Source organism: Bos indicus, chromosome 14 (genome assembly GCF_029378745.1).
Source record: "Bos indicus isolate NIAB-ARS_2022 breed Sahiwal x Tharparkar chromosome 14, NIAB-ARS_B.indTharparkar_mat_pri_1.0, whole genome shotgun sequence".
Lineage (NCBI taxonomy): Eukaryota > Metazoa > Chordata > Mammalia > Artiodactyla > Bovidae > Bos > Bos indicus.
Genome location: NC_091773.1, coordinates 16,492,771 through 16,520,106, shown reverse-complemented (window position 1 = coordinate 16,520,106; position 27,336 = coordinate 16,492,771). Strand labels below are relative to the sequence as shown.

General features: G+C 45.7%; 1 protein-coding gene across 2 annotated transcripts in view; it reads right to left on the bottom strand.

The window, feature by feature from the left end:
• ANXA13 (annexin A13) overlaps positions 1–27,336 on the bottom strand; it is a 57,292-nt gene that overhangs the window by 8,388 nt on the left and 21,568 nt on the right. For both annotated transcript variants that reach the window (XM_019974106.2, XM_019974107.2), the window contains 8 exons: positions 22,661–22,760; positions 14,413–14,507; positions 10,506–10,676; positions 7,094–7,127; positions 6,913–6,992; positions 5,255–5,323; positions 4,742–4,843; positions 129–204 (listed from right to left, as the gene is read on the bottom strand). In XM_019974106.2, the coding sequence (XP_019829665.2) occupies positions 129–204; positions 4,742–4,843; positions 5,255–5,323; positions 6,913–6,992; positions 7,094–7,127; positions 10,506–10,676; positions 14,413–14,507; positions 22,661–22,760 (727 nt within the window). The remainder of the gene's footprint in view (positions 1–128; positions 205–4,741; positions 4,844–5,254; positions 5,324–6,912; positions 6,993–7,093; positions 7,128–10,505; positions 10,677–14,412; positions 14,508–22,660; positions 22,761–27,336) is intronic.

Genomic DNA, 27,336 nt, shown 5'->3' with positions numbered 1-27,336 from the left:
CCAAGGCTGCTTAGATGTGTTGTGGTTCTCAGACTATTACCTGAAGTCTTCCTTCACACAAACCTCTATCTCCAAGTGTGGTTCCAGGGAGCCTGGCTGAAGTCAGGGGCTCTCCTGGCTTTACTTACCAAGCGTTAAGTAGGCCTTCTGCAGGTCTCCTGATGTTTCTGCCTCGATGGCCTCTTCGATGTCTTTGCCGATGAGCTAGAGAGAGAAAGTCTAGCTGTTAGTCCAGCTTTTGCTCTTGGCCGTGGTGCACTGGAGGCTTGTTCTTCCACGAAAAGACTCATCCAGATTTGGTCATGCAAGGACCAAGGAAACCTGGCCTCATCCTTTGCAGGGCTGGGGGTGGTACCCCGCCCATTCGAGTGCGGACTCTCAGGGCCAAGGGAGATTTGACCCCTAATGGACACTACCCCAGGCAGGACCACCCCCTCGGCCTCAGTTTCCTCTTCTGTAAGAATCAGAGAGTGGAAGAACAACGAATAAATACTGAAACAACATTCTTTGTATTTCTATAGTACTTGAGTTTCCTATGTGTTTATAAAAATTCTTTCCATTTCCAGTTTTTCAGGAGGCTGTGGTTATAATCATCTCCTCCGTTGTAAACTGAGACAGGGAGCTCAGGCGGCTACCATCTGGGAGACATAGGTAGAGGCCGTCAAGTTCACGGCAAGGACTTGGTCTAACGTTTCTGATACGATGGGGTTACATGGGCTAGGAGCAGGGTGGGGGATGTGTAGGGGCCTGACCACGTCAAATGCCAATTTCCTTCCCTCTGGGGAGACTCCGAATGGTCTTATATTCACCCCCAGCTCGCCTATCATTCTGCGTAGCATTACATGTTAGGTTTCCTTCCAAATATTTATAGAAGCTGAAGTTTAGAGTAAATTGTGACCACACTTAGCACAAGTACCGCCTGGGCCAAGCTCAGAGCAGGCACACAAAGAGAAAGGAGAAACTTCAGGTTTGGGAAATGCAGTTAAGCATTAAGAAATACTGAAACTTCTTTCTTAGAAATTATCTTTTGAGGTTATGACACAACTGTGAGTCTATAAATAACTGGGGCCTTTGAGGACACACCAGGGGAGTTTATTCTGAAAATCCTGGTAAACAACATATTCTTTGTGGTGGGAGCACGATGGATGCAGGGGGAGGAGGGTCTGAATTTAATGAAACCTGTCGCTTGATCTCCTCATCGGAGCTGGCCTGTCTAGAGGTCCGGTGTGGAATGGACCTAGATAAGATGGGAGTTGGGTTGGGGGGCTTTCAGTCCTGTCCCTTTCTTAGCTGTCTTCAGTTGTTTAGGGGTTGGATGTGGGAGCTAGTATTTCAGAAGAAACTGCTCTCCCTTTCAACCATGAACAGGGTTCTTGTTCTGTAGATGGAGGTTGTGTTACAAAAGGAGATTGTATTCACATAGGTCTCTGTTTACTTAAAAAAAAAAGAATCCTCACACTAAACCACTTTGTTTTTATTGTTAATACTGGGCTAGAACGTATTTTTAAATTTTCTATAGCATCTCAGTCTACACGACAGATAAAAGCAGGAAAGCAGAGCTGTTCTAGGGAGGCGGGAGAGGGGTTCCTGACCCCAGCCCTAGACGCCAGGCTCCCCTCCTCTCAGAGCCTCATCGCTGCCCGTCTCCAAGGGGCGCTATTTATGAGCTATAGGGAGATGGCATTGTCCTTTCTTCTCTGCCTGTCTCTTGACCCTATCCCCTCCTGTTAGCTCCCAAGGCACCTCCAGAGGTTCCACTGAACACAGATGGAAAACAATCCACTGGCCCAAGGTACTAGGATTCTCCTTTGCAAATGGCAGGCTTCCCACTGGAACACTTAATTCTTAGGGGGCTCTTTGGACACAACCAGGTTTTGTGATCTCGGTACAAAAACTCACTGCCAGGGTGGATTCCAGACAAGCCTCAAAGGCTTCTAGTTTACCAGGTAGCATTGTCTGTGGAGAGATTATTAGAAGAATAGGGGAGACATTTCTTTCTTTTAAAACCAGTGCCCCTGATTGGCCACATGCCCACAGCAGAACCATAGGCACTCTGGTTTGTTATAAAAGCTAAAGGGCTAAAGGCTCTGGAATGGGCTTAGAAAAGCTTTGTAAGAGGAGGGGAGAAGTGATGAGGGGTGCGGTGGGGAGGAAGTGACCTGGGGCTAAGGGTATGTGTACCTACAATTTATACTGAGCCCTGTTTGGGAACGTCAGAACTCTATAAGCCTCTCATGTTTGGTAGACTTGTGAAGAGTAATAACTTTTCACGATGCAGCACAGTTGGGAAGCTTTGTTGTTTGGGCTGGGATTTCTGAGTGTCAGCAGTTAAGATTCAAGTTTAGAGGACAAATCAAGGGCAAAGTTTTTGTGCCAAAAATTAAAATTCCACTCTATGCCAGCACAACCTATGTCACATAATAGACATCAATGATCTGACTCTAGCATCTTCGTGCTTTTAGCCAGAGACCATGAGAAAATTTATGGAGCCAGATTCCCAAGATCATGGTCATGGTGAACCCTCAAAATCAGTGATAAAGATCAAGATGAATGATGTTCCAGGAAGGTTTTTGGAATAGATGAATAGGTATTAATAGCATTTTAAAGCTGGTTTCATGTAAAGAATCCTCAGATCAGGAGATTATCTTATTTTCCATTTGAGTTTCAGCTGTTTTTTGTTGCTGTTGGTTCACACAGGGAGACTCCTACCAACTGTTAATGTTAGCTGAGCACCCACTGCATGCCAGGCACTAAATGCTTTAAATCTGTTATTCATTTAATCCTTACTAACTCTGTGAAGCAGGTACATTATTATCCCTGTTTTACAGGTGAGGCACAGAACCCTTAGCCATTTGCCCAGCCTAAAGCAGACTTCTTAAACTTTAACATGCATCAGGATCTAGACGATTTATTAAAACACAGATTGTAGGACCCCAACCTCAGGGAATCTGATTCAGTTGATCCAGGGTGGGGATTAAGAATTCTTGTTTTAAGCATGTTCTCAAGTGATACTGATTCTGCTGATTCAGGATTAATTTTAAGAACAATTGGCTTAGGGAGTATCCTTAGGTTGTCAGTAACTCATGTGTACACACACACACACACACACACACACACACCCATGTATGTGTGTTTCTATAGTGATGCCCAATGACAACCACCCCAGAAACTCCATCCATGGCCCCTGTCTAATGGGAAGAGGCTCTAGGTCATGGAGAAGGCTTCCAGCTCAGTCTACTCAGCTCCAGGCCCAAAGGCCAGGGGAGTTCAGGGTGAGCTGCCTTTGATCAGGACTCTGGGCACGATTTGAAAGCAGAGGGCCCTAAAGGCTTATATACAGTAATGATAAAATTCCAAAGCTTTCTTGTCTTTTCATCTGCTGGCAACACGTCGGAAAATGCTATTCTGAGTGAGGAGTGGCCAGCTTTAGCCGAGGTAGGAGCTCAGGCTGGGGAATCTTGGAGCTCTCATCCACTTTCTGCTACTGACTTGCTGTGTGGTCCTGATAAGTAACAGATGGCTCCTTACTCATAACAGACTTCCCTTGTCCAGCAGTTGTGGGTAACAATGGCTGTTCAGCCTACATTCGAGTTACGGTATTGTCGTGAAGTTGAAATGAGACACCGGGCACAGATGTGCTTTGAATAGTCAAAAGCACTCCACAAATAAAAAATACTAGATGAAAGAATATCTGATATTCCACAAAAGCCTTCCTGAAATTAAAGACTGATTTTCAGGGAAGGACTAACTAGTAAGTGTCTTGAAATAGCTAACTTACCTTGTTGGCTTACAATGATCATCAGATTAAAAAATAATTGTATAAAAGCAATTTATACACATCTTTTCAGGAATGTATCTCTGAAGTATTATTGTATCTGTCTCAGGCACTGTTTAGCCAATTGTCAATTGGAATAAAAATAAGGGCAAACATTTTTATGCTTACTACAACCAGACACTGTCCTGAGCCTTTTATATTCATCTTATTTAACTCTGAAAATAATCTCTTGAGGTTGGGAAGATGATGTTCAGGGTCTCTTTTTACAAAGGAGGATGGAGACGTCTGGTCACTTGTTACAGTAAAACCAGGATTTGAACCTGGGCCCTCTGACTCTAGGGCTTTGCTCCTAAACTTGACCTGCTGTCCTAGCCTCTGAGGCAAAGTGGGGTTTCTGAGCCTCAGCACTGCACTGGGCCAAATGGTTGCCTGTTGTGGGGAGCTGTCCTGTTCATCGTGAGATGTTTAACAGCATCCCTGGTCTTGACCCTCTAGATGCCAAGAGCACTGCTCCCCCCAACACATCTGGTTGGGACCTATTTCCAGACATGATCACATAATCCCTTGTGTGCGTGTGTGTGTGTGTGCTCAGTCATGTCCAACTCTCTGTGACCCTATGGACTGCAGCCCACCAGGCTCCTCTGTCCATGAGATTCTCCAGACAAGAATATTGGAGTGGGTTGCTGTGCCCTCCTCCAGGGGATCTTCCCAACCCAGGGATCAAACCCAAGTCTCTTGCATCTCCTGCATTGGCAGGAGGATTCTTTACCACTGCGCCACCTGGGAAGCCCCAAATATCCCTTAGGGTGTGCAAGATCATCCGTGATTGAGAACTACCGTTGTAAAAGACACCCGCCGCCCCTGCTCCCACCGCTCAGTTCCATATCCCAGATCTCAGCTTCTTTTGGAAATAACTTGAGACTCTGTTCCTGTGTGAACTCCTTGCCTTAGTGCTGGATCACTTACAGTTTGGTAGGCTTGAAAGGTGGCTTGTAACTGCTTGTGGCTTCTCTTGGCCAGGAGTTCATTGAAGGCAAGCTCGTCTGTGCCCCAGCGGCCTTCCCCTGCCTAGAGAACCAAGTGCAAACATTTTGAAAGTGACTTTTGCAAAAACACCAAATATACACAGCTGTGACCAGGCCTCACTTACAGGAAACAATAAAACATGAGCCAAAGAGAAGCCAAATTGATTGACCTAGCACTTTCAGTTTCTAACCCACAAGTATACCTCACCTATCTATTTATGTTATTTATATGTCCCCTTATTTCAAAATGGATCTGAGGTGGTTAGCACCAGAGTAAAATAATAGAATAAGCAATTCTTTTAGGTTCACGAAGACAGTATAGATGAAAAATACTTTCAAGATCATACTTATTTCCCAAGTAATTCCAATTCACATAAAAGAAAGACATAATTGTTGAAAATCATGTTAAATAAAAGAAAACCATTTGCAGAGACTGGCACGCCCGCATACTTACATCATACAGCTCTTTGGCATCCTGCCCAGCTAGATCTTTGTCCACATTATCTCCTTCATCACGATTAGCCTAGAAAAATCAACACGTTGTTATTAACTTGAGTTCCTGCTTGACCAAAGAAAACAAAAAAGGAAAAGTCCTCGAAAAGGGGTGACTCCAGAGCGGTGGCCTGGAAATTAGACTCAGCCTGGCAGAGTGGCAGCACTGCTCTTTGCTGCCATCTTTTGGGCACAACTGATAAACAGAGTAGCTTCTGTGAAAACACATTTTTCCTTTTTTTTTTTTTGTAGAAACCAGGGTCACTCACAAACCCCTCCGACCTCTAAGAAACCTCATAATGTGCCCTAGAGTGAGTCTGTTGAGAAGGTATCCGTCTTCCTTCCAAAATATCGAGTCTCACCTCTCAGGGTCCCTGTCCTGAAGAACCCTGGACGTTGGTCGTGGAAGGCCTTGGAGGTCTCACTTAAGCCCTTTAGTGGCAGGTGGAATTCTAAGGTGACCCTGATGGCCCACGCTAATCTCCTCCCTTTGAGTGTGGGCAAGACCTGTAAACATGGTGAGGTATCAGCCCTGTGATCGTGTTATGTTTATGTGGCAAGAGGGATGTTTGCAGATGTAATTAAGGTCCCTAATCAGTTACCCTGGGTAGGTCTGACCCAATCAGGTGAGCTCTGAGAGGTCAGAGATGGAAGAAGTCAGAGAGATGAGCTCACACTGGTCTGGAAGAAACCATACACCCATGCTCTGAACTCTCTCTGGGGCCACATGACAGGGGACTGTGGGTAGCCTCTAGGAACTGAGGGTCTTTTTAGTTGACAGCTAGCAAGAAAACAGGAACATCAGTCATACAGCCATAGAGAGCTGAAATCTGCCAACAGCCAGTGAGCTTAGGAGAGGACCCCAGGCCTCACAGGAGATGGCAGCCCTCGATTCCAGCCTGTAGAGACCCTGAGCCAAGGACTCAACTAACCTGTAACAGGAGCCCCAGTCCATGGAAACTGCTAGATCATAGATCTGTGTTGTTGCTAAGTCTGCAGCAATTTGTTATGCAGCAGGAGAACATTCATATAGTCTTCCTGCTATAGCTCAAGCTTACTCTATGTGTTCTCTGCTGTCAGTCTTTCCACATGGAAAGTAATCAGAGGAAACACACAAAGCTCAGAAAGACGGGTGTGTCAATGAGAGGGCAGATGCCATCTGGCTGGAGGCCCAGGGGCTGCGTCCTCTCAGGGCCAGTTCTGAAAACCCTGCTTTCCTGGCCAAGCGGCTCCTACAGGCCTAGACTCAGGGTGAATCCTGGAAGTTAGTTGTATCATGAAAAGGACCCTATTGGGGGTCAGATGAGCCTGTATCTTACTGTGTATACACCTAGAGGTTCCTCACTGGCAAAGTGAGATGGCAATGCTTAATGAGATGACTCACTAACAGAAAGGGATTGTAGACTGCAAATGACAAGGCAGACTGTTACAAGGGGGAAAATCTCCACTGAATAATTTCAGAAGAGCTAGATGGACAGAAGACAGGTTGCTGGTTCCTCAGTAGCAATTTAATAAGAGAAGGAACTGTTTATTATCTACATTGCCTTTTACATCATGGTTGCACGTTGCCAAGGGCTATTTCTCAAGATCATAAAGCAGGTGAGACCTCTTTACTCTTACCTGTAGCAGGGAGACCAGAATTGTTTTTAGGCTTCCACTTGTATCACCTTTGACATCTGATTCAAGGCTCTTGCCAAACACTTTAGCGGAAGAAGAAAGGAGAGGAAGCAGAGTTTTAGTTTCCCAGAGGTAGTTTGCAAGAGGCATTCTTTATCTAAAGTCAGAACAAAAGGTCACTTACACCTTTGGTAGGCCTCTTTAATGGCAATAATTTCCTAGGAAAGATAATAAAAAACAATCAATACTTCAAGGTGGGGTTTATTGATAAGATAGGCAGGTACCAGGCAAGGTAAGAGGCAGAAATTGTTTCTGGACACAGGATGCCTTCAGGACTTCCTCCAAAGGGGGCAGTCCCTGCAGATCAAAGTCCAAACCTAGAGCAAGTCGGCAAGTCCCTGGCTGGTGGGGATAAGGGGTTTCCCTGGTGCTTCAGGGGGCAAAGAATCTGCCTGCAATGTGGGAGAGTTCCATCTCTGGGTCGGGAAGATCCCCTGGAGAAGGGAATGGCTACCCACTGCAGTATTCTTGCCTGGGAAATCCCACGGACAGAGGAGCTGTTGGTCACAGTCTATGGGGTCACAAAGAGTTGGACACAACTGAGTGACTAACACACACACACATACACATCCTTAGTTAAAAGTGAAAGCATTACAGCTAAGCTGATTTATTTTTTAAAGATTCCTCGATGTGGATCATTTTTAAAGTCATTACTGAATTTGTTACAATACTTTTTCTGTTTTCTGTTTTGGTTTCTTGGCCATGAAGATCTTAGCTCCCCACCCAGGGATCAAACCCACACACCCTACACTGGAAGGCAGTCACCACTGAACCACCAGGGAAGTCCCTAAGCTAACACAGTCATTCACTGCCTTCTTGCTCCATCTCACTCCCCATCCTCCCCCGCAGGGAGCCAGTTTTAGAAATTCTGTGCATATTTTCCCTTTGCATTTATACATATATGTTTGTGCTACTGAAAATATATAGAATTGTTTTGTGTATGTGTTTAAAAACTGGAATACTGTATATGTTTGTTCAACTTATTTTTTTCACTCAGTAATAGGTCTTTAACGTCCAGCTATGCTTACGCACAATTAGTCACCTAGCATTTTTTTTTTTTTTAAATAGAGACAAAATGTTCCATCCTACAGTAAGTCCCAGTTTATTTAGCCAGCCTCTGACTGATGGACATTTAGGCTGTTTCCAAGTTTTCTCTACTTCAAACAAGGCTGCACTCGGTCAACAATTTGCTTTGTGCTGCAGTGCAAGTCTCTCCCTAGGGTGTGTGCTGGGAAGGACTGCCTTACAGGCACACGCCCCCCTGATGAAACGAGTGTCCTGATAAAGTGAAGTACACGCATCTTTTGGTTTCCCGGTACATAGGAAAGTGACATTGATGTATATGTACGGTTGAGTCCTTTTGCTGTCCACCTGAAACTAGTACAACATTGTTAATCAGCTATAATCCAATATACAATACAAGGTTAAAAAATTAAAAGAGAAAAGTTATGCTGACACTCTACTGTGCTCTATTAAGTGTGCAATCGTGTCTAAAAAGCAATGCACATACCTTAATTTAAAAATACTTTATTCCTAAAAAATGCTAGCCATCATCTGAACCTTCAGCGAGTCATCATTTTTCTGCCAGGGGAGGGTTTGAAATATTACGAGAATTGCCAAAATAGGACATAGAGACAAGTGAGCAAACGCTGTTGGAAAAATTATGCTGATAGACTTGCTCCAAGAAGCATTGCTGCACACACTCAGTTTGTAAAAATGCAGTAAAGTGAAGTGCATAAAGCCGTGTATGGCTGTGTATTTCAATGGCTCGTCCCGACGGGGCCACTTGGGAGCTTCCTCAGTTTACACTTGAACCAGCAGCATGTAAGAGCCAGTGTCTCCCCACAGTGTCTCCCACAAACTGTTTAAAATGAAAGTCGTGAGGCAGCGATGGGGAGAAGGGAGTGGGGCTGATGGAAGATGAGGAGCCAGGCCCGTGTTGCTGTGGTGGGCGGGAAGTGGGTAGGAGGAGGTGGGGGCTGAACACCTGTGACTCTGCAGCCCCCTCCCCTTTCTCCTCCTTCCAGCCCACCACCAGGATCTGCCTGAAACTGTCGCCTGCTCTCTCCCTGCTTTTCTCCTTTTTACTGTCAGATCTATTTGATTGGGAAAAAAAAGTCTTGCTTATTGTTCAAGACCAGGACCCAAAAGAAACTAGGTTGAGGGTGAGCCACATGCGGATAAATGTGATTAGAAAAAGAATGACCAAATTAACCTTCTGGCCAAGGGAGGCTGCCCAGATACTGGCTGCCAGGTCACTGGCACTTTGGTGCTTCTGGAAAGGATGGGGGTACTGAGTAAGGAGAGATGTGTGGTTATTGGACAGAACCAATGCCATCCTCCTGTGCTAACGCTCCTCTAAACCACCATCCTAACCCAAAATAGAGGGGTTTTATTATCTGTGGGAAGAAGAGGAGTCCAGGGATGTTCAGGAAAGGGGTTCACTCCTGTAGCCTGGACCCCGGTGGTGCCTCGGGTAACGGGCTGGACAGCACAGGCTGAGCAGAAGGAGCGAGCCTGGGTTATCGATAAGTATTAATAGCCCAGCAGCATCAGAGTGCTGGGGTGGTTTTCCTCACTATCTGCTCCAGGTGCTGCTTCTGTTTCCTCCCTGGAGGAATCAAAAATGTTGGGTTTTCTTGGCACTTTCCTTGCTGGACCTCCCCACTCTACATGATGGATGTTGCAGAAGAGGACATTTCCAAAGAATGACCTGGGGACCCTCTTTACTCTTGATGAAGTCCATGGTCCCTGGGCTTCCCTGATGGCTCAGATGGGAAAGAATCTGCCTCCAATGCAGGAGAGCTGGGTTTGATCCCTGGGTCAGGAAGATTCTCCGGAGAAGGGAATGGCAACCCACTCCAGTATTCTTGCCTGGAGAATTCCATGGACAGAGGAGCCTGGCAGGCTACAGTCCATGGGGTCGCAAAGAGTTGGACATGACTGAACAGCTAACACACACACAAGGCCCTTATGGGTTCTGGAACCAAAGATGAATGGGCCTTCACAAATGTCCTTTTTATCTCAGGACATGATGGCATGTACCCAAGGGACAAGGGGAGAGGACTGCTAACAGAAGGACATGGAAACCTCTGGGGAGGTGGTGGCAGCCCCAGCTGTTTCCTGGGATTCCCTTGGCATTCCCACCCCCCTGCCTCATTCCTTTGCTCCCTGCGTCCACACTTGGATTGCTAATTGGGGTATTGGTGCTAGGAGACCTGCAAAGTCAGGCTGGGCAGGTAAAGTAGGATTCGTATCCCACACATGGAACTGTGCATCTCTTTAGAAAAATAAAGCTGGATTGACACAGCTCTTCTGGAAGGCTCTATCCTGTCAAGCCAGTGGCAGTAACACCAAAACCGACCATCACAATATTGGAAGAGGCATCTCTCCAATGTGAACCAAGCGGGCACATTGCTTGCCCAGACACTTGATCATCACAAGGGTAGAGGGCTAGGAGGACTTTCCCTTCTGGCTGCTGTAACCCTCTCTGACGGGCATGTGGACGCTCTCTCAGGGGCTCAGCTGGGACTCACCTTATTGGTTCTTGTGCACAGGACCTCGATGAGTACTGCCTCGTTCGTGCCCAGGCCCTTCATGGCCTTCTGCAGCTGCCGGGCAGCATACTCCTCGGGGCGATCCAGAAGGGCCAAGGCTGTCTTCTCAAAGTTTCCACTCAGCTCACTCTTGAGCACCTCCTCCAGGTCCTGTGGGAAGATGGCGGGAGTCCTGACTGAGAAGGGCCTGAGGGCAAGGGGGACAGGTGTCTGCTTTCTGTATGGCACGGCCCCAGGGGAGACTGGACACTTGCCATGGATGCCCAGGGCACACTCTAGACAGGAGCTCTACAGGGCTGAGTGACCTTCTCTGGAAGACAGTGGTCACCCGACTGCCCATCCATCTGCTGGGGACACTGAAGATGAGTCACAGTGACAACAAGCATTTGCAGAACACTTTAGGGTTCAGAGAGCTTTCTTATTGATCCTCAAGACAGCCCTAAGAGGAGAGGTATTTATTGCTTTATCCCCATGGACTGAACCTCAGTAAGATAAAGGACTCATCTACGAACACTTGGCTAGAGAAGACTAATACAGGTTTGTCCTCTGCAGGAGACTGGCTCATTCACTGGCCGGATGGGGGTGCTTTTGAGAGTGAAACACATGCGTGCTCAGTTGTGTCCAACTCTTTGTGACAGGGTGGACTCTGCCCACCCCTCTATCCATGGAATTTTCCAGGCGAGAATACTAGAGTAGGTTGCCATTTCCTTCTCCAGGGAATCTTCCAGACCCAGGGATGGAACTTGTCTCTCTTGTGTCTCCTGCATTGACAGACGGGTTCTTCACCAGCTGAGCCACCAGGGAAGCCCTGAGAGTGAAAGGGGGCACTACTGATTCCTGTTGGGGGACAACAGGAATAAAGTGAGACCATCCTGGGCAAACTCCATGGACAGCCACTTGGTGTTTTGTTAAATCCTGAAAGGGACACATGTGAGAAAGAACTCAAGTAGGGGAAGGGAAGTTCATGAAATTCTACCTGGCATCCTGTTTATGGCAAGCCCCCTCTAATCGCGAGTAGACTGCCTGTTCCCACCTGCCTCCCTCTGGCTAGATGGTTTAATGAGAAAAGTGTCAAGAAGGAACGTTCAGTCCAGCTAGAGCTGTCGACATCCCAACCGAAATGAAGGACCTCAAAGCAGGACTTTCATGCAGAGGGACTGCTCCGTGTGGGTCAGACTGGAAGCCAATAGACCGAGGTACAGCACAGAGTGGGTCTGGCTACTCAGCCCCATGCATGATGGCTAACAACACAGTCACGGAGTTCTGTGACCTTGGAAATGCGCTTAATTTCATCATCTCTCGGTCTCCTTCTTTGAAGAATGGGGAGAATAGTAAGACTTACTTCCTAGGGTTGTTGGGAGAATTAAATGAGACAGTCCTTGCAGACACTGAACACAGTGCCTGGCACATTTTCGATGTTCAGTACGTGAATATTATTGTTGCTGTTATTATTATTCTATGTTGATGAAACTTTCAGAGAGAAGGCAAATCAACTATTCTTCAAATGAACCTTTGAGTTCCAGATCTGGGAGAAAAACCCGGAAGATTTTTATCCAAGGCTCTGGGATCTGCTGTCTCAACAGTGGGTTGTGATGTTAATGTTACTAGCTTCATTCCATGGCAGTTGCAGCATCTAACCCTGACCTTGTGAAGACAGGCCTCTGGTCAGTGCTCTGGTGTGGATCTACCCGAAGACTGGAAATCTTTTTTCAAGTCAGATGGGCATTATATAGAACAGCAGAGAAGAGAGATTCCAGCTGCCTGCTGTTAGAAGCCACAAGCATGAAAACAAACCCCTGAGTGTTTACATTCTATTTGGACATAGGAGCCAGCTCAGGATACCTTGGCTCTAACCCTGGTTTCCTGCTAACTAGCTGTGTCACGTTGGGATGCTTTTTCTCTTTGGAGCTCAGTTGACTTGAGGATTTAGATTTGTTTGTCTCTAATGTCTTCCAGGGCTTCCCTGGTGGCTCAGTGGTGAAGAATCTGCCTACTGATGCAGGAGATGCTGGTTCAATCTCTGGGTCAGGAAGATTCCCTGGAGAAGGAAATGGCAACCCTCTCCAGTATTCTTGCCTGGAGAAACCGCATGGACAGAGGAGCCTGGCTGACTACAGTCCATGGGGTTGCAAAACAGTTGGACATGCCTTAGCAGCTGAACAACAATGACAAGAGATGTCTTCTAGCTTTGTAATATGATTCTCAACCACCTCTTTGGCGGTCTCAGCCGTCTGATACACAGCTGAGAATTGGCAAGTAAAAAAAAATGATTGGCAGATGTAGGTATTGCAGATTTTGTGCTATAGTGTGCCCACTTTAACAAAGCCTGAGGTTCTGACTTTGAACCTGTTTACTTTTATTTTACTGCTTCCTAAGTGGTGCAGTGATCAAGAATACTCCTGCCAATGCAGGAGACACAATAGACACAGGTTCCGTCCTTGGGTCAGGAAGACCCTCTGGAGAAGGAAATGGCAACCCACTCCAACGTTCTTGATGAAAAATCCCATGGTCAGAGGAGCCTCATGGGCTACAGTCTGTTGGGCTGCAAAGAGTCAGACACGACTTAGCGCGCATACACACTCTTATTTTACACCAAAGCTTAAGAAGCCTGCATCTGACTTTCCATATTGGCAGGATAGAAGCAGACACAGTGCTTGAGGGACTGCTACAGTCAGGCACACTGACAAGGGTGAAAGTTCAATGTCATTCAATTCAATTTAAAGCAGCTGAACTGAAGCTTCACTTATCTTCACCAGTGTCATCAATGAATGACATTGACAAGCCTCGCTGTGAGGAGAGAAGCAGGAAAAACTACAAACGCACAGCTGTCTGGACCACTTAATGTAGAAATAAACTGCTCCTCCTCTTACGGCAATGGGTTCTCCAGAAGTGATGGCTGGCCCTGGAGATGGAAGACTTAGACTCGAGGCCTGGTTCTTTTTCTTATTAAGTGTGTGGTTTTGCGTCAGTCTTTTAAATAGATGAGCTCCACTTTCCTCTCTATAAGATGGAAACAGCCATCCCTTATTAGGGCTTCCCTTTGCTGGAAGGTGCCAGCATTCCCCTGCCTGATTCTCCCAGCAAGCTGAGAAGGGAGGCAAATATATCATTGTATTTGTGAGGAGACCAAGCCTGGAGAGACGGTTGCCCACTCAGTGACAAATATGTAAAAGTCCATTTCTATCTGTCTAATTATACATAGAATTATTGACACTGTAAAGATTTTCTAAATTTGGAATTACAATGCAGCATAATTAATATTTATTTTGTAAACTGATCATTCTAATGACATTAAGAAAATGTTAAATTGTGTTCATGATATATTAATGAAGAAAATACTGTAGAAAGGCTAATGTATTCTTAAAGATTTCTGTACATAACACTATCAAGGATAAGAATAAAAGAAATGTAAAGAAAGGAAAAGGTATTGATGCTTAATGAAACAGAGGGTGTTTTCGCTTTTTGGTTTTTCAGTTTTTGTAACAGTCATTTATAAAGAATAAATCATTATTGAAGACACATGAATAAATTAAGAATTCTTATATAAAGACCCTCCCGCAAAAACTGATTTTCAAATTAGTGGCCTATCTATAAGTCAATGTGTGGAAATAGTCCAAAAGAATGGGGAAAAAATGACTGAGGGATTAATTTAAAAAGAAGTCAGTTGAAAAAGTAATGAGTTAATATTGATTTTACAGGCTGTTAACAAGACCATTTCAGTTTTTCTGAAGTCAATTAAAGCTCTAAATAGTTGTCTTGTTTTGTTTCTCCTGGGCTAACTAGATAAAGCTTTAAAGGTATCCGTCACTGTCTTGGGAACAAAGGAAGCAGAAGAGACAGTTAAGACCAAGGCCACGTGCGCGTGGCTGAAGACCCTCGGCATCACCTTGCCGTACGTTGTCTTGTACTTTCGTTTTATTTGTTGCCTCTCATGCGATGTCCTGCTTGATAAGATTTCGATGATGGCGGCTTCATCAGTTCCTAAAGTGCAGGAGAAAGAAACAAAACCACAGTGAGCGAGAAACAAGAAGGAAGTTTATTTTAGTCCAGCTAGAGAAGCCAGGGCAGAGGTCACAGACTTCGGTGTAACCTAGATGGGCCACTTGACTTTAATATCTTGTGCTGATAACTGTATTCTCTTTATTCACTTAACAAGTATCCATTGAGGTCTCACATTGCATAAAGCACAGTACTAGGCATTGTAGTGGGAAGAGGAACAAATACAGTGTATCCCTTAATTTCACTCCTCAACATAAATATAAGAGAAATGAAAACTTATGTCTGCACAAAGCTTGTATTCAAATGTTCACAGCAGCATCATTCATAATGGTCAGAAGGTGCAAACCACTTGAATGTCCATCGGTGGCTAATGGATAAATGAACCATGGCATGTTCATTTGGTGGAATGTTACTTGGCCAGAAAAAGAAATGGAGTACTGATATATTTTATACGAATGGACCTTAAACACACCATGGTAAGTGAAAGAAACCAATCACAGAAGATGACGTATTATGACTCCACTCATATGGAACTCCAGCATAGGGAAATCTATATTAAGACAGAAAGAAGAACAGTGGCTGAAGGTGGGGTGGGCAGAGAGGTGACAGCTCAAGTGTAGGAGGTTTCTTTTTAAGGTGATGAAAACGTTCTAAATTGACCATGGTGATGGTTTCATACATTACCACATTAAAAACAACTGAATACATTAAAAACAACTGAACACTTTAAATGGGTGAATTGTATGGTGTGTCTTATACCTCAAAAAAAAAAAAAAAAAAAAGCTGTTTACAAAAAAAATGGTATGTTCCTTGGCCTCCAATTACTTAAAAGAGAATGGAAGAGGTTAAGACAAAAGGCCCAAATTGCTACAATATCAGGTCCATTCATAAACTTGTTAATTTCAGAGAAAAGTCCTAATCGGGAGCTTGAGGGGTAGTTACCCCTTAAACTCCTTTGAACCACACTTTTCCCGTGATGCTCAAAATAATCCTTGTTCATCATAGGCGAAAGTGAAAGTCGCTCAGTTATGTCCAACTCTTTGCCACCCCATGGACTATAAAGTCCATGGAATTCTCCAGGCCAGAATACTGGAGAGGGTAGCCTTTCCCTTTTCCAGGGGATCTTCCCAACCCAGGGACGGAACCCAGGTCTCCCGCATTGCAGGAGGATTTGTGATCAATACTGAAATGATAATGACTAAGAAAGAAGGGCAGCGTATCATTTTTAGAACCTGGACACAGGATGGGAAGGGGCTTCCCACGTGGCACTAGTAGTCAAGAACCCTCCTGCCAACACAGGAGACATAAGAGATGCAGGTTCGATCCCTGGGTAGGGAAGATCCCCTGGTGGAGGGCAACCCAATCCAGTGTTCTTGCCTGAAGAATCCCATGGACAGAGGAGTCTGGTGGGCTACAGTCCAAAGGATTGCAAAGAGTTGGACATGACTGAAGTGACTTAGCATGCATGCATGCACAGAGTAGCAAAGATGTCCCAGGGGTTGCAGGTATGGGAATGAAAAAGACTACTTGATCAACAAACCTTGAATTAAATTTCTTCAGACTGGGTTCCTGGCTCCACCCTTAAACCACACGACAAATCATCAGATTCTGGAGCGTTCCTGCCTGTTCCTAGCCCTCCTCTCATGCCTGCTGCCTGCGAATAGTATGTGCTGGCAAGGACTTGAAGTGTTTGGCTCCAGCCAGCATCGCTTTATTTGGAAAGTCAGTGCTGGGACTTAGAAAGACTGCGCTGACCCAGGGGTTGGAGGGCTGTGCGCTGCTCCTAGGAGAGCCACAGCTCCATGTCTGTGGACTGTTCGTGTAGTCTCAAGGACTAGTTCCACCTTTAGAATTCTAGGAAGATCTAGCTCTTTGATTCCAGCTGGAGAAACAGAAAATTATAGGATGAGCTCACTTGCAAAAATAGCGTTCGCTGCCTGCCTCATTCCGACTCACTCCCAAAGCTATTTCTGCTGTCCCTCTTCATTTCCTCCTGCAGCCTCGCCTACGGAATCTGTATGCAGTTACTTCCTCTGCGACATGATGTCTTTTTAACCTCTGAGTGCCGGAAATCTCACCTCAGAAGGGATTTTTTTTTTTTTTCTCATAAAAGAATCTCTGAATCCAACCCCTTCCTTTTTTTTTTTTCCCATGTGGGCTGCTCCATGGGGATCCTGCCTTACTCTCACCTTTTCTGGTCAGAATTCGCTGTCCCGAGTGGCCTTTCTGCTGAGCAGATCAGCCTGCTCACCCTTCTGCTTCAAACCATTCCATCTAGGCCCCTTTAGATCCAGAACAACAGCCTGGACTCTTGTCTGCCTGCAAAGCCCTTCTGTTAGCTTCGCGCCCCTCACCTTCACTCCCGTCCCTCCTTCAGGACTCAGCTCGCTGGCCTCTCCTGGGAAGAGATGGACACTCCTTGCTGGGTCCCTCCTATTGCCCTTCCTCCTCCTCTGTCCCGTCTCTGCCATCCCTTACTGCAAGTTCCACGGGAGCAGGGGGCACTGCTCATTGCAGTCTCCACACAGAAGGCTCTCAGTATTCATCAGACCTGACTTGCTGAGTGAAGGAATGTTTAAATGCATGAGGACATTTGCACTGCATTTTGAGGGCACTGGTCTCTGCATGGGTGTACAGCTGTGTGCTCTACTCAGGCGCTCTGTACGCAGGAGGTGATGTGATATGTGTGTGCGTGTTTGTGTTGGACTCTTTTCGACCCCATGGACTGTAACCTGCCAGGCTCCTCTGTCCATGGAATTCTCCAGGCAAGAATGCTGGAGTGGGTTGCCATTTCCTTCTCCAGAGAATCTTTACGACCTGGGGATCAAACCCAAGTCTCCTGTATCTCCTGCATTGGTAGGCAGATTCTTTACCCCTCACCCCCCCCGGGAAGCCTGTATGTAGCAGGGACCAACAGGAAATCCTCTGCTCCGATGCTTCAGTCAACCTATATCTGCATAATTCAGGACAATTGAGTTAAAATTTTAAAAGTAAGGCTTTTAAGGCTTTCCTTCCTGCAAGACTTTTTAAAAGGAGAGCAGAGCAGTCTGGGGCTGGCCCAGCAGCAGCCTGGAGGTCGGGGGAGCAACTGGAAGTGACTTGATTTCCCTCAAGCTCTTTGAGTCCCGGCATCGGGTTTATGTGGAGAACTGTTTCCACTACGGGACCAAGAAGCAATTTACTGAACGGTGACCTCATCTTATATTTCACAGAATGTGTGTCATATAAGCAGTCTGTGCAGGGGAACAATTTCCTGTAAACATTTACAATGGTTTGAGGCACCAGGGCCAGTCCCCAGCGATTCTGGGAAAGACTTTTTTTTTTTTTAATGAGGAAAGAAGGAACCTCAGCCTTGACTGTGCATAGGACACAGTAATTACACAGTCGAGGTCAGAACCCAGTGACCGTCAGCCTCAGAGGGCCAAGAGCCTCCTGACTTTGGCTTTTCCAGCAGTTTTCTGGGAAGACATGGAGCTGAGTTTCAGCAGGATGGTGGGGAGCTGAGTCTCTGCTGGGTTGGAAGCGACCTCCCTGTTACCCTCCCTGATGAGCGACCACTTCTCAGCAGGCCCCAGAGCCAGCCAGAGCCACCCTCCAACAGCTCCGTGGCAGCTTCTCTCTCTTAGACCCGTTTCTGTATTTTTCGGAAGGAGAAATGGCAAACCTCCTTTTGTATTTCTGAGAGGATAATGAATGCTGGGGTCTGTGCACTATCAGATTAAGGCATTATCTACAGGAGGGCCCTGCTGGGATGGGGGTTCACAGAGCCCTGAGAGGAAGGCCTAACGGAGGGTCAGTGTCAAGGGTTTTAGGTTAACCAAGACCCAGACCAAGGGTCCAAGGTACTTAGGAGCCAGGGAAGCATAAGCACCAAAGAAGTGAAAAGGAAACTTGCCAGTTTAGCGTTATTTGGAAAAATCAGTTGTTATTTTATGGTATAGCATTCTTTTGTTTCTTTTTTAATTGGAGTACAGTTGTTTTTGGAGAAGGCAATGGCACCCCACTCCAGTACTCTTGCCTGGAAAATCCCATGGACAGAGGAGCCTGGTAGGCTGCAGTCCATGGGGTCGCTAAGAGTCGAACACGATGAGCGACTTCCCTTTCACTTTTCACTTTCATGCACTGGAGAAGGAAATGGCAACCCACTCCAGTGTTCTTGCCTGGAGAATCCCAGGGGCAGGGGAGCCTGGTGGGCTGCCGTCTATGGGGTCACACAGAGTCGGACACGACTGACGCGACTTAGCAGCAGCAGCAGCACAGTTGTTTTACAATTTTGTATTAGATTCTTTTTCTGTTTCAAAGTGAATCAGCCATACTTACACACATATCCCCTCTCCCTTGGATTTCCTTCCCATTTAGGTCACCACAGAGTCCTGAGTGGACTTCCCTGTCTATGCAGTAGGTTCTCATTAGCTCTCTGCTTTATATTGTAGTGTATATATGTCAATCCCAATCTCCCAGTCCATTCCACCACCCCTTCCCTGCTTGGGGTCTATATGTTTGTTCTTTATGTCTGTATCTCTATTTCTGCTTTGCAAATAAGTTCACCTATAGCGTTTTTCTAGAATCCACATATATGTGTTAATATACAATATTTGTTTTTCTCTTTCTGGCTTGTTTCATTCTGTATGACACACTCTAGTCAATCCATGTCTCTACAAATGGTCCAATTTCATTCTTTTTTTATGGTTAAGTAATATTGCATTCTTATTATTTTGACTTTCATAGGTGGGTGAGTGAGTGGGAGCCCACATAACCTTTTTGATGCCAAGGGCCTCTAACCTCTCTCTATGCTACATAGTGGATGCATGTGGTTACTGAGGATGCAAAGTGTGGCTGGTCCAAGTTGAAATGTTCTGTAAGTGTAAAATATATATAGTCCTTCGAACTTAACGTGAAAAATGGAATGTCAGGTATCTCATGAATAACTTTGAAATTGGCTATCAGTTGAAATGATATTTGCGATACAGTATTGAGTTAACTAAAATATATTGTTAAGATTAATTTCACCTGGATTTTAAAATTTGGCTTCTCAAAAATTAAAAATGACCTGTATGTCTCACCATGATGGCTATTGGACAGCATGGCCCTAGAAATTTAAATCCAGCCCTGGCAGGGCTGGTATAGCAATAAGATAAGCACGTGGTCTTACAGATGAGTTTTGCCAATGATACAATTTTCCTTGGACTTACTAATAGAGGTTGGAATTCTAGACCTTTATCCAAATGATAGCTTTTCAAGATGGCTCTAGGTCCAATCACCCCATCCTCGTTTCATAATTTTTTGACTTTGGACAAGTATTTAACCTCTGAGCCTTGGCATTCTCATCTGTTAAGTCATTACAGAACAACCTTACAGGGTTGTTGGGAGGTTACAAAAGATGTGTGTATGTGGTACCCAGTTTAGCACTTGGCACGTAGAAGGGACTCGCCAACAGTCACCAGCACAAGAGTGGTTCCACCTCATGGCCACACCCAAGTGGAGGCAGGAGGAGAACACAGCATGACTTTGATGTTCAGTAGGTGCTGCATCTGTGCTTGGCGAACTAAATTCGTGTGGTAGCTAAGAACTCAGGGATTTATCATAAACCACAGCTGACTCATTCCACACCCACTTAAGCCCCTGTCTCCAGCCCACATCCAGATGTCAGGCCCTCACTCAGGAGGCAGCAGGGAAACACCGGTGAGGCTGGCTAAGACCCTCAGAACTATAAACATCCTGACACTCGCTGGCAAGCATGCCTCCTGACAGCTGTTGTCCAAATATAAGATCAGCCAGCCAGGATGTGAGCAAGGACCAGCTCCTCTCTCCTGAGCTTGCCTCTGATGCCCCCCCCAAACCAAACCACCTGGTTGTCATCCTTCACTTCCAGCCCTCCCACCTCTGATTTGTTCAACAATACTTACTACGTAGAAATCCCTTCTACTACTTCCCTCCACATTGTCTCCAACCCCAGCTCCTTTGGGATTTCAGCGTTTCTTGGGCAAGGTAGGCTATTCTACAGTTGGACAGTTCCTTCTACAGAAGCAAAAGATGTCTTCCTAGAACTTCCACTGTGGATCCCAGGTCTTTCCCCTGGAGTCACACAAAAAGTTTCAATGGCCATCTTCTACCACAATACCCATTCCTAGGAAAGTAACTCTCCACTGATTTACCTCTAAGTAAAATCTAGCACTTGTCTTCATAAAACATTATGCCGAGAGAAAAAAAGCCAGACATAAAAGGCCACATATTGAACCTTCAAGTGTCGAACTTTCCAAGATGCGAACATGCATTCTATCGACGCCAGGTATGAGTGAAATTGCAGCCTGCACTCCAGGCTCCCGCCTTGTCTCCCTCCTGCAGTCAGTATCTCTTCTATCCTATTCACTCGATGCCCCGGTCCCTGTGTGCCGGCTCTTGTACTGTACTATTGTACTTTTCAAAGTACTGCAAGATTAAACTGTTTTTCTTTATTTTTTGTGCTTGTTTTTATGTATTATGTGTGTGAAAAGTATCATAAATGTCTTATAGTACAGTACCGTGTAGCTGATTGTGTTGGCGCCTAGGCTACTTTGTTGGACTTAGGAACAAATTGGACTTATGAATGCACTCTTGGAATGGGACTTGTTTGTATGTAGGGGACTTACTGTAATTCCAGGTGCATGAAATGTCCAGAGTCAGTAAATCCATAGAGAGAGAAAGTGAACCAGTGATTTCCTGGACCTGAAGGTGGAGTGGGAGCGGCTATGAATACATGTGGGGCTTCTTTTGGTTGATGAAAATGTTCTGAAATTAGAGGTGATGATTACAAAACCCTGTGAATATATGAAACCCCATTAAATTGTACACTGCAAAAGGGTGGATTTTATGATATAGGAATTATATCACAATAAGAAAAAGAAACATTTAATAAAGCAGCTTTTGGATTCAGATGGCTTCTACCAGCCGTGTCTTCTCAGGCCTGACCCCACGCGTGGCCGCTGTGTGGCTGAGGTGGCTTAGTTGTGATGTCTCTAAATTGTTGGCACTTGCAGGCAATGACGGAAATTCGTTCAATCCCAGGGCTCACTGCTTACTGGTGTTGTGTCTTTGGGTATGTTATTTAACTTGTCATGGCCTTTCCCCTTATCTGAAAAATGGACTTTTGTGAGAATAAATTCATGAGATCTTATATATAAAGTGCTTGGCTCAATGCCTAGAATATTAAAAGTTTCCCAATAGGTGTAAGAAAGAAAATTGAGGAAGTTTATCAACTTCGCCCCTCCTTTTCCTCCCAAGCTATTGCCATTACTTCCTTGTTCTCCTGGAACCCTTGATCAACAAACCCGGGATCAACCCCAGTGACTTCCTTGGGTTCCAGAGCCTCTGTGTATGGCCCAGCACTAGGTGCTCTTTCCCTCATCCCACTTTGTTCCTGGGTTTACCTTTCTCCTGATCTCTTGCTTGTTGTTGCTATTTAGCTGCCAAGTCATGTCCGACTCTTTAGCCACCCCATGAACTGTGGCCTGCCAGGCTCCTCTGTCCATGGGATTTCCCAGGCAAGAATACTAGAGTGGGTTCCCATTCCCTTCTCCAGGGGAATCTTCCTGATCCAGAAATTGAATCTGCGTGTCCTCCATTGGCAGGCGGACTCTTTACCAGGACCAACAGGGAAGCCCAAGCTCCCGCTTAGTCTCCCATTCTTGGCCGCACTTAGGCCTGGATGTAAACAGCTGCTCCAGTGTGGCCCCTTGATTCTTGACCTTGGCCACAGTTTTGCCTCCACTTGTTCAGCTTCCAGGTGAAGCTCCAGGTCCCTAATTCAGTTCTCATCAGCCCTGACTCCCCACCACCTCCCATGAAAGACATCAGAGGGTTTAGATGACATTAGGATTGTAGAAACTACACTTCTCATGAAGTTTCCCCCAGCTCAAGTTCAAATTAAATGTCATAATTTTCAATCTCTAGCTATTAGGTTGAATCCTGAAATGTAATAGGATCTGATAACTTTGAGAGCTTTTATAAAGGGAAACTTAAAAACGATCAGCTTAGCTTGGAAAATATTAATACAAGATAAGTGGGAGGTCATCTTCCTGAGATCATGGGAAAGTCAGACGTGAGATCAAGTTTAATCAGCTTCAGGAGTGAATGAGAAAACAAAATATCTTTCATACCCATTCCTTTGCAGGCTTTGTTCAGCTTTTTGGCATCTCGATCGGCATCAAAACGCTGATGGCTGTGGGCATCCAAGCCCTGATGACTTTTCCCTTTGGCCTAGAAGGAAAAATAATTGCAAAGGTGAGTGGACAATTTGTTGTTGTTATTCAGTCATTAAGTTGTGTCTGACTCTTTGGGCATTAAAAATGATATCTGGCTGAAACTGGCAGCTAAAAGGAAGACCAAGCAGACACCCAGATGAGGGAACAGCTGCTGCTGTACACATGAGTACGTGTGGAAATCAGCTGGGGAAGCTCTGGCTGCAGAGAGATGGCTGGTACCTCCTGGAGCCAGCTGGACTCGGATGCCCACAGAGAATGGGCCCCTTTGTTCTCAGGGACAATCAGCCTGGTCAGCTCTGGGAGGAGTGATTTTCTCATCGACTCCTCCTCTGTGTGTCTGTCTCTGAAACAGAGAGTAATACAGTGGGCCAGTGTCTTGGAATGCTGGTTTTTCCCCTTTGCCTTGAGACACAGCCTGTCTAGGGAATAGTTGCTGCCTGCCAGAAACTGAGGATCCTAGGATCTTATTACAGATCCATTTTGTAAGCTGGGCTAAAGCTTTACCATTCACACAATGAGAGACGTACTCTTTAATTTGTCAGAGATAACCCTATGGAACAAAACAGGGGTATTGGTTTTTACTGATCCTTGGGAAGAGAAAGCTCTGTATGTATACTCATCTAATGTTTCCCATATTTTAGTCATTGGCACAGTATATCCACTAAATGTCCACAGCTATCTAGGTCTACATTATTATTATTTGCTTATTATTTTTCTCTCAAGTGACCTAGTTTGTTTTGCTTAAAGTTAGTTTCCAGAAAGAAACTTTGTTAGCACTGAAGTGGAAAACCAGTGTTGCTTGCTTAAACAGAAGGTAAGCATAAAAAAATCAGTGCACCGCTATTAAAAATTTAAAGATGTGAGGTTAATCACAATTATGCAACGAGTAGCTTTGAACACCCCCTGGCTTTTCTCAGCTCTTTATCTCTCCTCAGAGACCTTCTTTAATGACAAGCATCACTTATTTGCCATCCTTCCAGGAAAGTTGGCTTAAGTGTTACTGTCTACACTCCCTGATTCTCCTCTCCCTCCTTTCGTTTCTGTGGGCGCCTATTGGGAATGAGCAGTAAACCACATAAAGCACAGAGGAGGAGTTGCATTCATCTGCTGGCAGCTTTGTCCTTTGAGGACTTCCCCTCCCCTATTCCATGCGGTCGCACTGGGGCTGTCAGTCATGAGGCTTGAGCTCCGTTGTCCTGCCCTTGGGTGGACACGCACTCTGTCACTCAGGCAGTAGTGACTGGTTCCAGAGTGGGGATGTAATCCAAGCAGGATCAGTTAGAATTTTCCCTGCTTTGATATATGGATATTGGGAGAGAGATGTCTCTCCCTGCCGGGTTTGCTAAGCTGACTGAGTGTGAGTGTAGGGTGTGTTGGTGGCCATGTGGTCCACTCCATGAAGGAAGCGTGGGTTCAGTATGGAGCAAAGCAGAGGCAATCAGAGTGGAAATACGGAGACAGAGAGAGAGAATATAACTAGGAACTGGAGGAGGGCTGACTTTTAGGTTTTGGTTAATGGAGAATCGTATAATTTTAGAGCCGAAGGGATATCAGGACCCCCCCCCCCCACCATTGCCTTTTGGAATGTAGTGTATAGCCCATCCCGCCCCCCCATATTTTGACCCCGTGTGACGTGAGGGATCTTCGATCCCCAACCAGGGATCGAACCCACACTCCCTGCAGTAGAAGCACCATGTCTTAACCCCTGGACCTTTAGGGAAGTCCTACCTGGCCCATCTTCAAGTTTCTATTCCTGAAACAAGCTGGAGAGGGACTCATATTTGTTGAGCACCTGCCACATGCTAGACGACTCCTTCACTGACAGACCTTTCTTCACAGGGAAGAGTGGGCATTAGTCATCTGATTTACAGAGGAGGAAGCCTGGGTTCACGCGGGTCAGAGCACCTATCTGTGTTCTTGCAGGATGCGTGTGTGCACCAGCTCAATTTGTCTCCTAAAGCCCATGCTCTTGCGTCTCCTGCACCATCCTCTGTGTGCGTGCTCAGTCACTTCAGTTGTATCCAACTCTATGCAATCCTATAGACTGTGACCTTTCAGTCTCCTCTCTCCATGGAATTTTCCAGGCAAGAATACCAGCGTGGGTTGCCATGCCCTCCTCCAGGGGATCTTCCCAACCCAGGGATCAAACCCATGGCATCTCCTGTGTCTTCTGCATCGTGGGCAGATTCTTTACTGCTGAGCCGCCTAGGAAGCCCTGCACCATCCTGCCTCACATCTAATTATGACTGGTACCTTCACATTCAGTGGAGGGATCGTGTGTCCCATTTTCCTTTCCCAATCTTTTGTCAGCTGTAAGAAAACTATCTGGGACTTAGGAAGGCTTGTTGGCAGGACCAGAAATATAATTTGTGGAGCTCAGTGCAAAATGAAAACGTAGGGCTCTTTGTTCAAAAGTGATTGAGAATTTCAAGTGCCATCAAAGCTTTAAACCAAGAGCAGGGCCTTTGTAAGTGTGGGACCCTGTGCAGCTGCACAGGCTGCGCACTGACCAAGCTCACCCTGCTCTTTGATCACATTCTAAAAGGGCTGGTTCTCTGGGTGTGGGAGTGTGGGAAGGAGCAATCTCAAAGAAGTAAATTGTGTCCCTGTTTTTCATCAGGAGTATTATGGGTGGCTCAGGAAGCGAGGTGGAGTTGAACCAGAGCAGCAGAAATCTCCTAGTAAAAGGCTGATTCATAAACAGTTCTGTAGATCACTTTAGCTTCATCTGTGAAAGAATTAAGTGGAACTCTTATTATCTATCCCATTCCCAACTGACAAGTTGAAACAGAGATGGGGGCTCTGTGAATAGTTCTGGTTATGCCTGAGGGTCCTGGCTGAGGAGGGGTGAGGGTGGGGAGGGGTCCAGGTGGGTTTAACGCTTGACCAGCTCTGTGCTGGCAGGCTGCTTTTCCCCCGGGGGAGACTTTTTTCCTCATTGGCACAAAGATGCTGCCAGGGCTTGCAGAAGCCATGAGGAGACTTGTTCAAGATCCCTGGGCCAGGTAACTGCAGGATTGGAGCCAGGGCTTTAACCAGGACTGTCTGGTAGTCAGCTGCGGAATGCCATTCAGTCTCTGTTTTAGTAAGATGGTTCCATGATACAAAAATCATGGAGTTGTAAGAGGGGAGGGATGTGAAAAGGAATCTCTGAACAGGGGCAGTTTGTTTATCCAAGACCAAAAAAGTACAAATAAGTGTCCTTTAGGCCAAAATAGTATTGATGTCCTGGCAAGGTAGGGGGACCATGTGGGGGGAAAGGATGCTAGTGGAGGGTGTGCATTGGGAGAGGGTTGAGCCACGTGTCAGGAATAAAGATGACGTTGAGACTTCATATTTTCCTTTACAACTAATGCAGCGTGTACGTCTCTATCAGATGTACAACTCTCAGCGGGGCAGGATAAAGTAACTGCCCCCTTCTAGGAATGAGTCTTAGCCGTCTTGGTTATCTTTCCTTATCAGTAGAGAATTCCATCTTGTTCCTAGTTGTTTAATCACTCAGTCATGTCGAACTGTAGCCCGCCAGGGTCCTCTGTCCATAGGCCTCTCCAGGCAAGAATACTGGTGTGGGTTGCCATTTCCTTCTCCAGGAGATCTTCCCAACCCAGGGATCGAACCCACGTCTCCTGCATTGGCAGGCAGATTCTAACAGCAGGATATTCGATGTCAGAGGGAAGGAATTGTGTTTTGTGATTTTAAAAAGAAAAAAAGAAAAAGAAAACAGTCTGTTTGGAAGGAATCTTCCCCTTGGCACGGCTGGGACTGCGTCTACAATGGCTGCATTCATCAGCCGTGGCCAGTGTTGATGCAAGGGCTGTCCTTGGCTTGTTCCGATGAGCCGGGTAACAGCCTCTCCGGAATGCACACGGAGCAGACATTCGTCCTCCGTGGTTCATTGTTAATGGGCTGGGCAGCTGACTCTGGGGACTCGGGCCAATTTGCTCATCAGAAGATTTTATTTTGAAACCTGAGGCCACTGAGCAGAACTTCCATACAAAGCAGGTCTGCAGGAATGTGAACCAGACACAAAATGGCAATGCAGGAGACCCCAGGATGGGGATGAAAGGTTGAGTTTGTGAGGACTGAGGCAAACACATGGTTATTCTACCTGCGTTCCACGACAAGGCATCAAAGAGCTGGGGTAACATTCCTTTTTTGTTTTGTTTTTTTAAATAGCATTTGCACTGACACTCAGGAGACACATAAAAAAGACATGATGCTAGATGTTAATAAAAATGATTACAGAGTCTGGGTTTGAGGCCACATAGATTCAAGTTTGAATGTGGCCCTGCCCCTCTGCAGTCCTGTGAACTTGAGCCAATTAAACTCTAAGCCACTATTTCCTCATCTGTAAAATGGGGGCAGTGTCTGCCTTCCGAGATCAGACTTCCTTGAAATAACATTTCCAGTGCCTGATAATTAGACAAGACACAGACATGTCAGTCCTGTCTCTGCTACTTTGGGCAAACTCTTTTTTTTTTTTTTTGTCTTGTAGTGATAGTTAGGCTTTCAATTCTGTGTATTTTGACTTGGCAAATTTGGAAGGTATACACATATTTTCTAAACTTGAA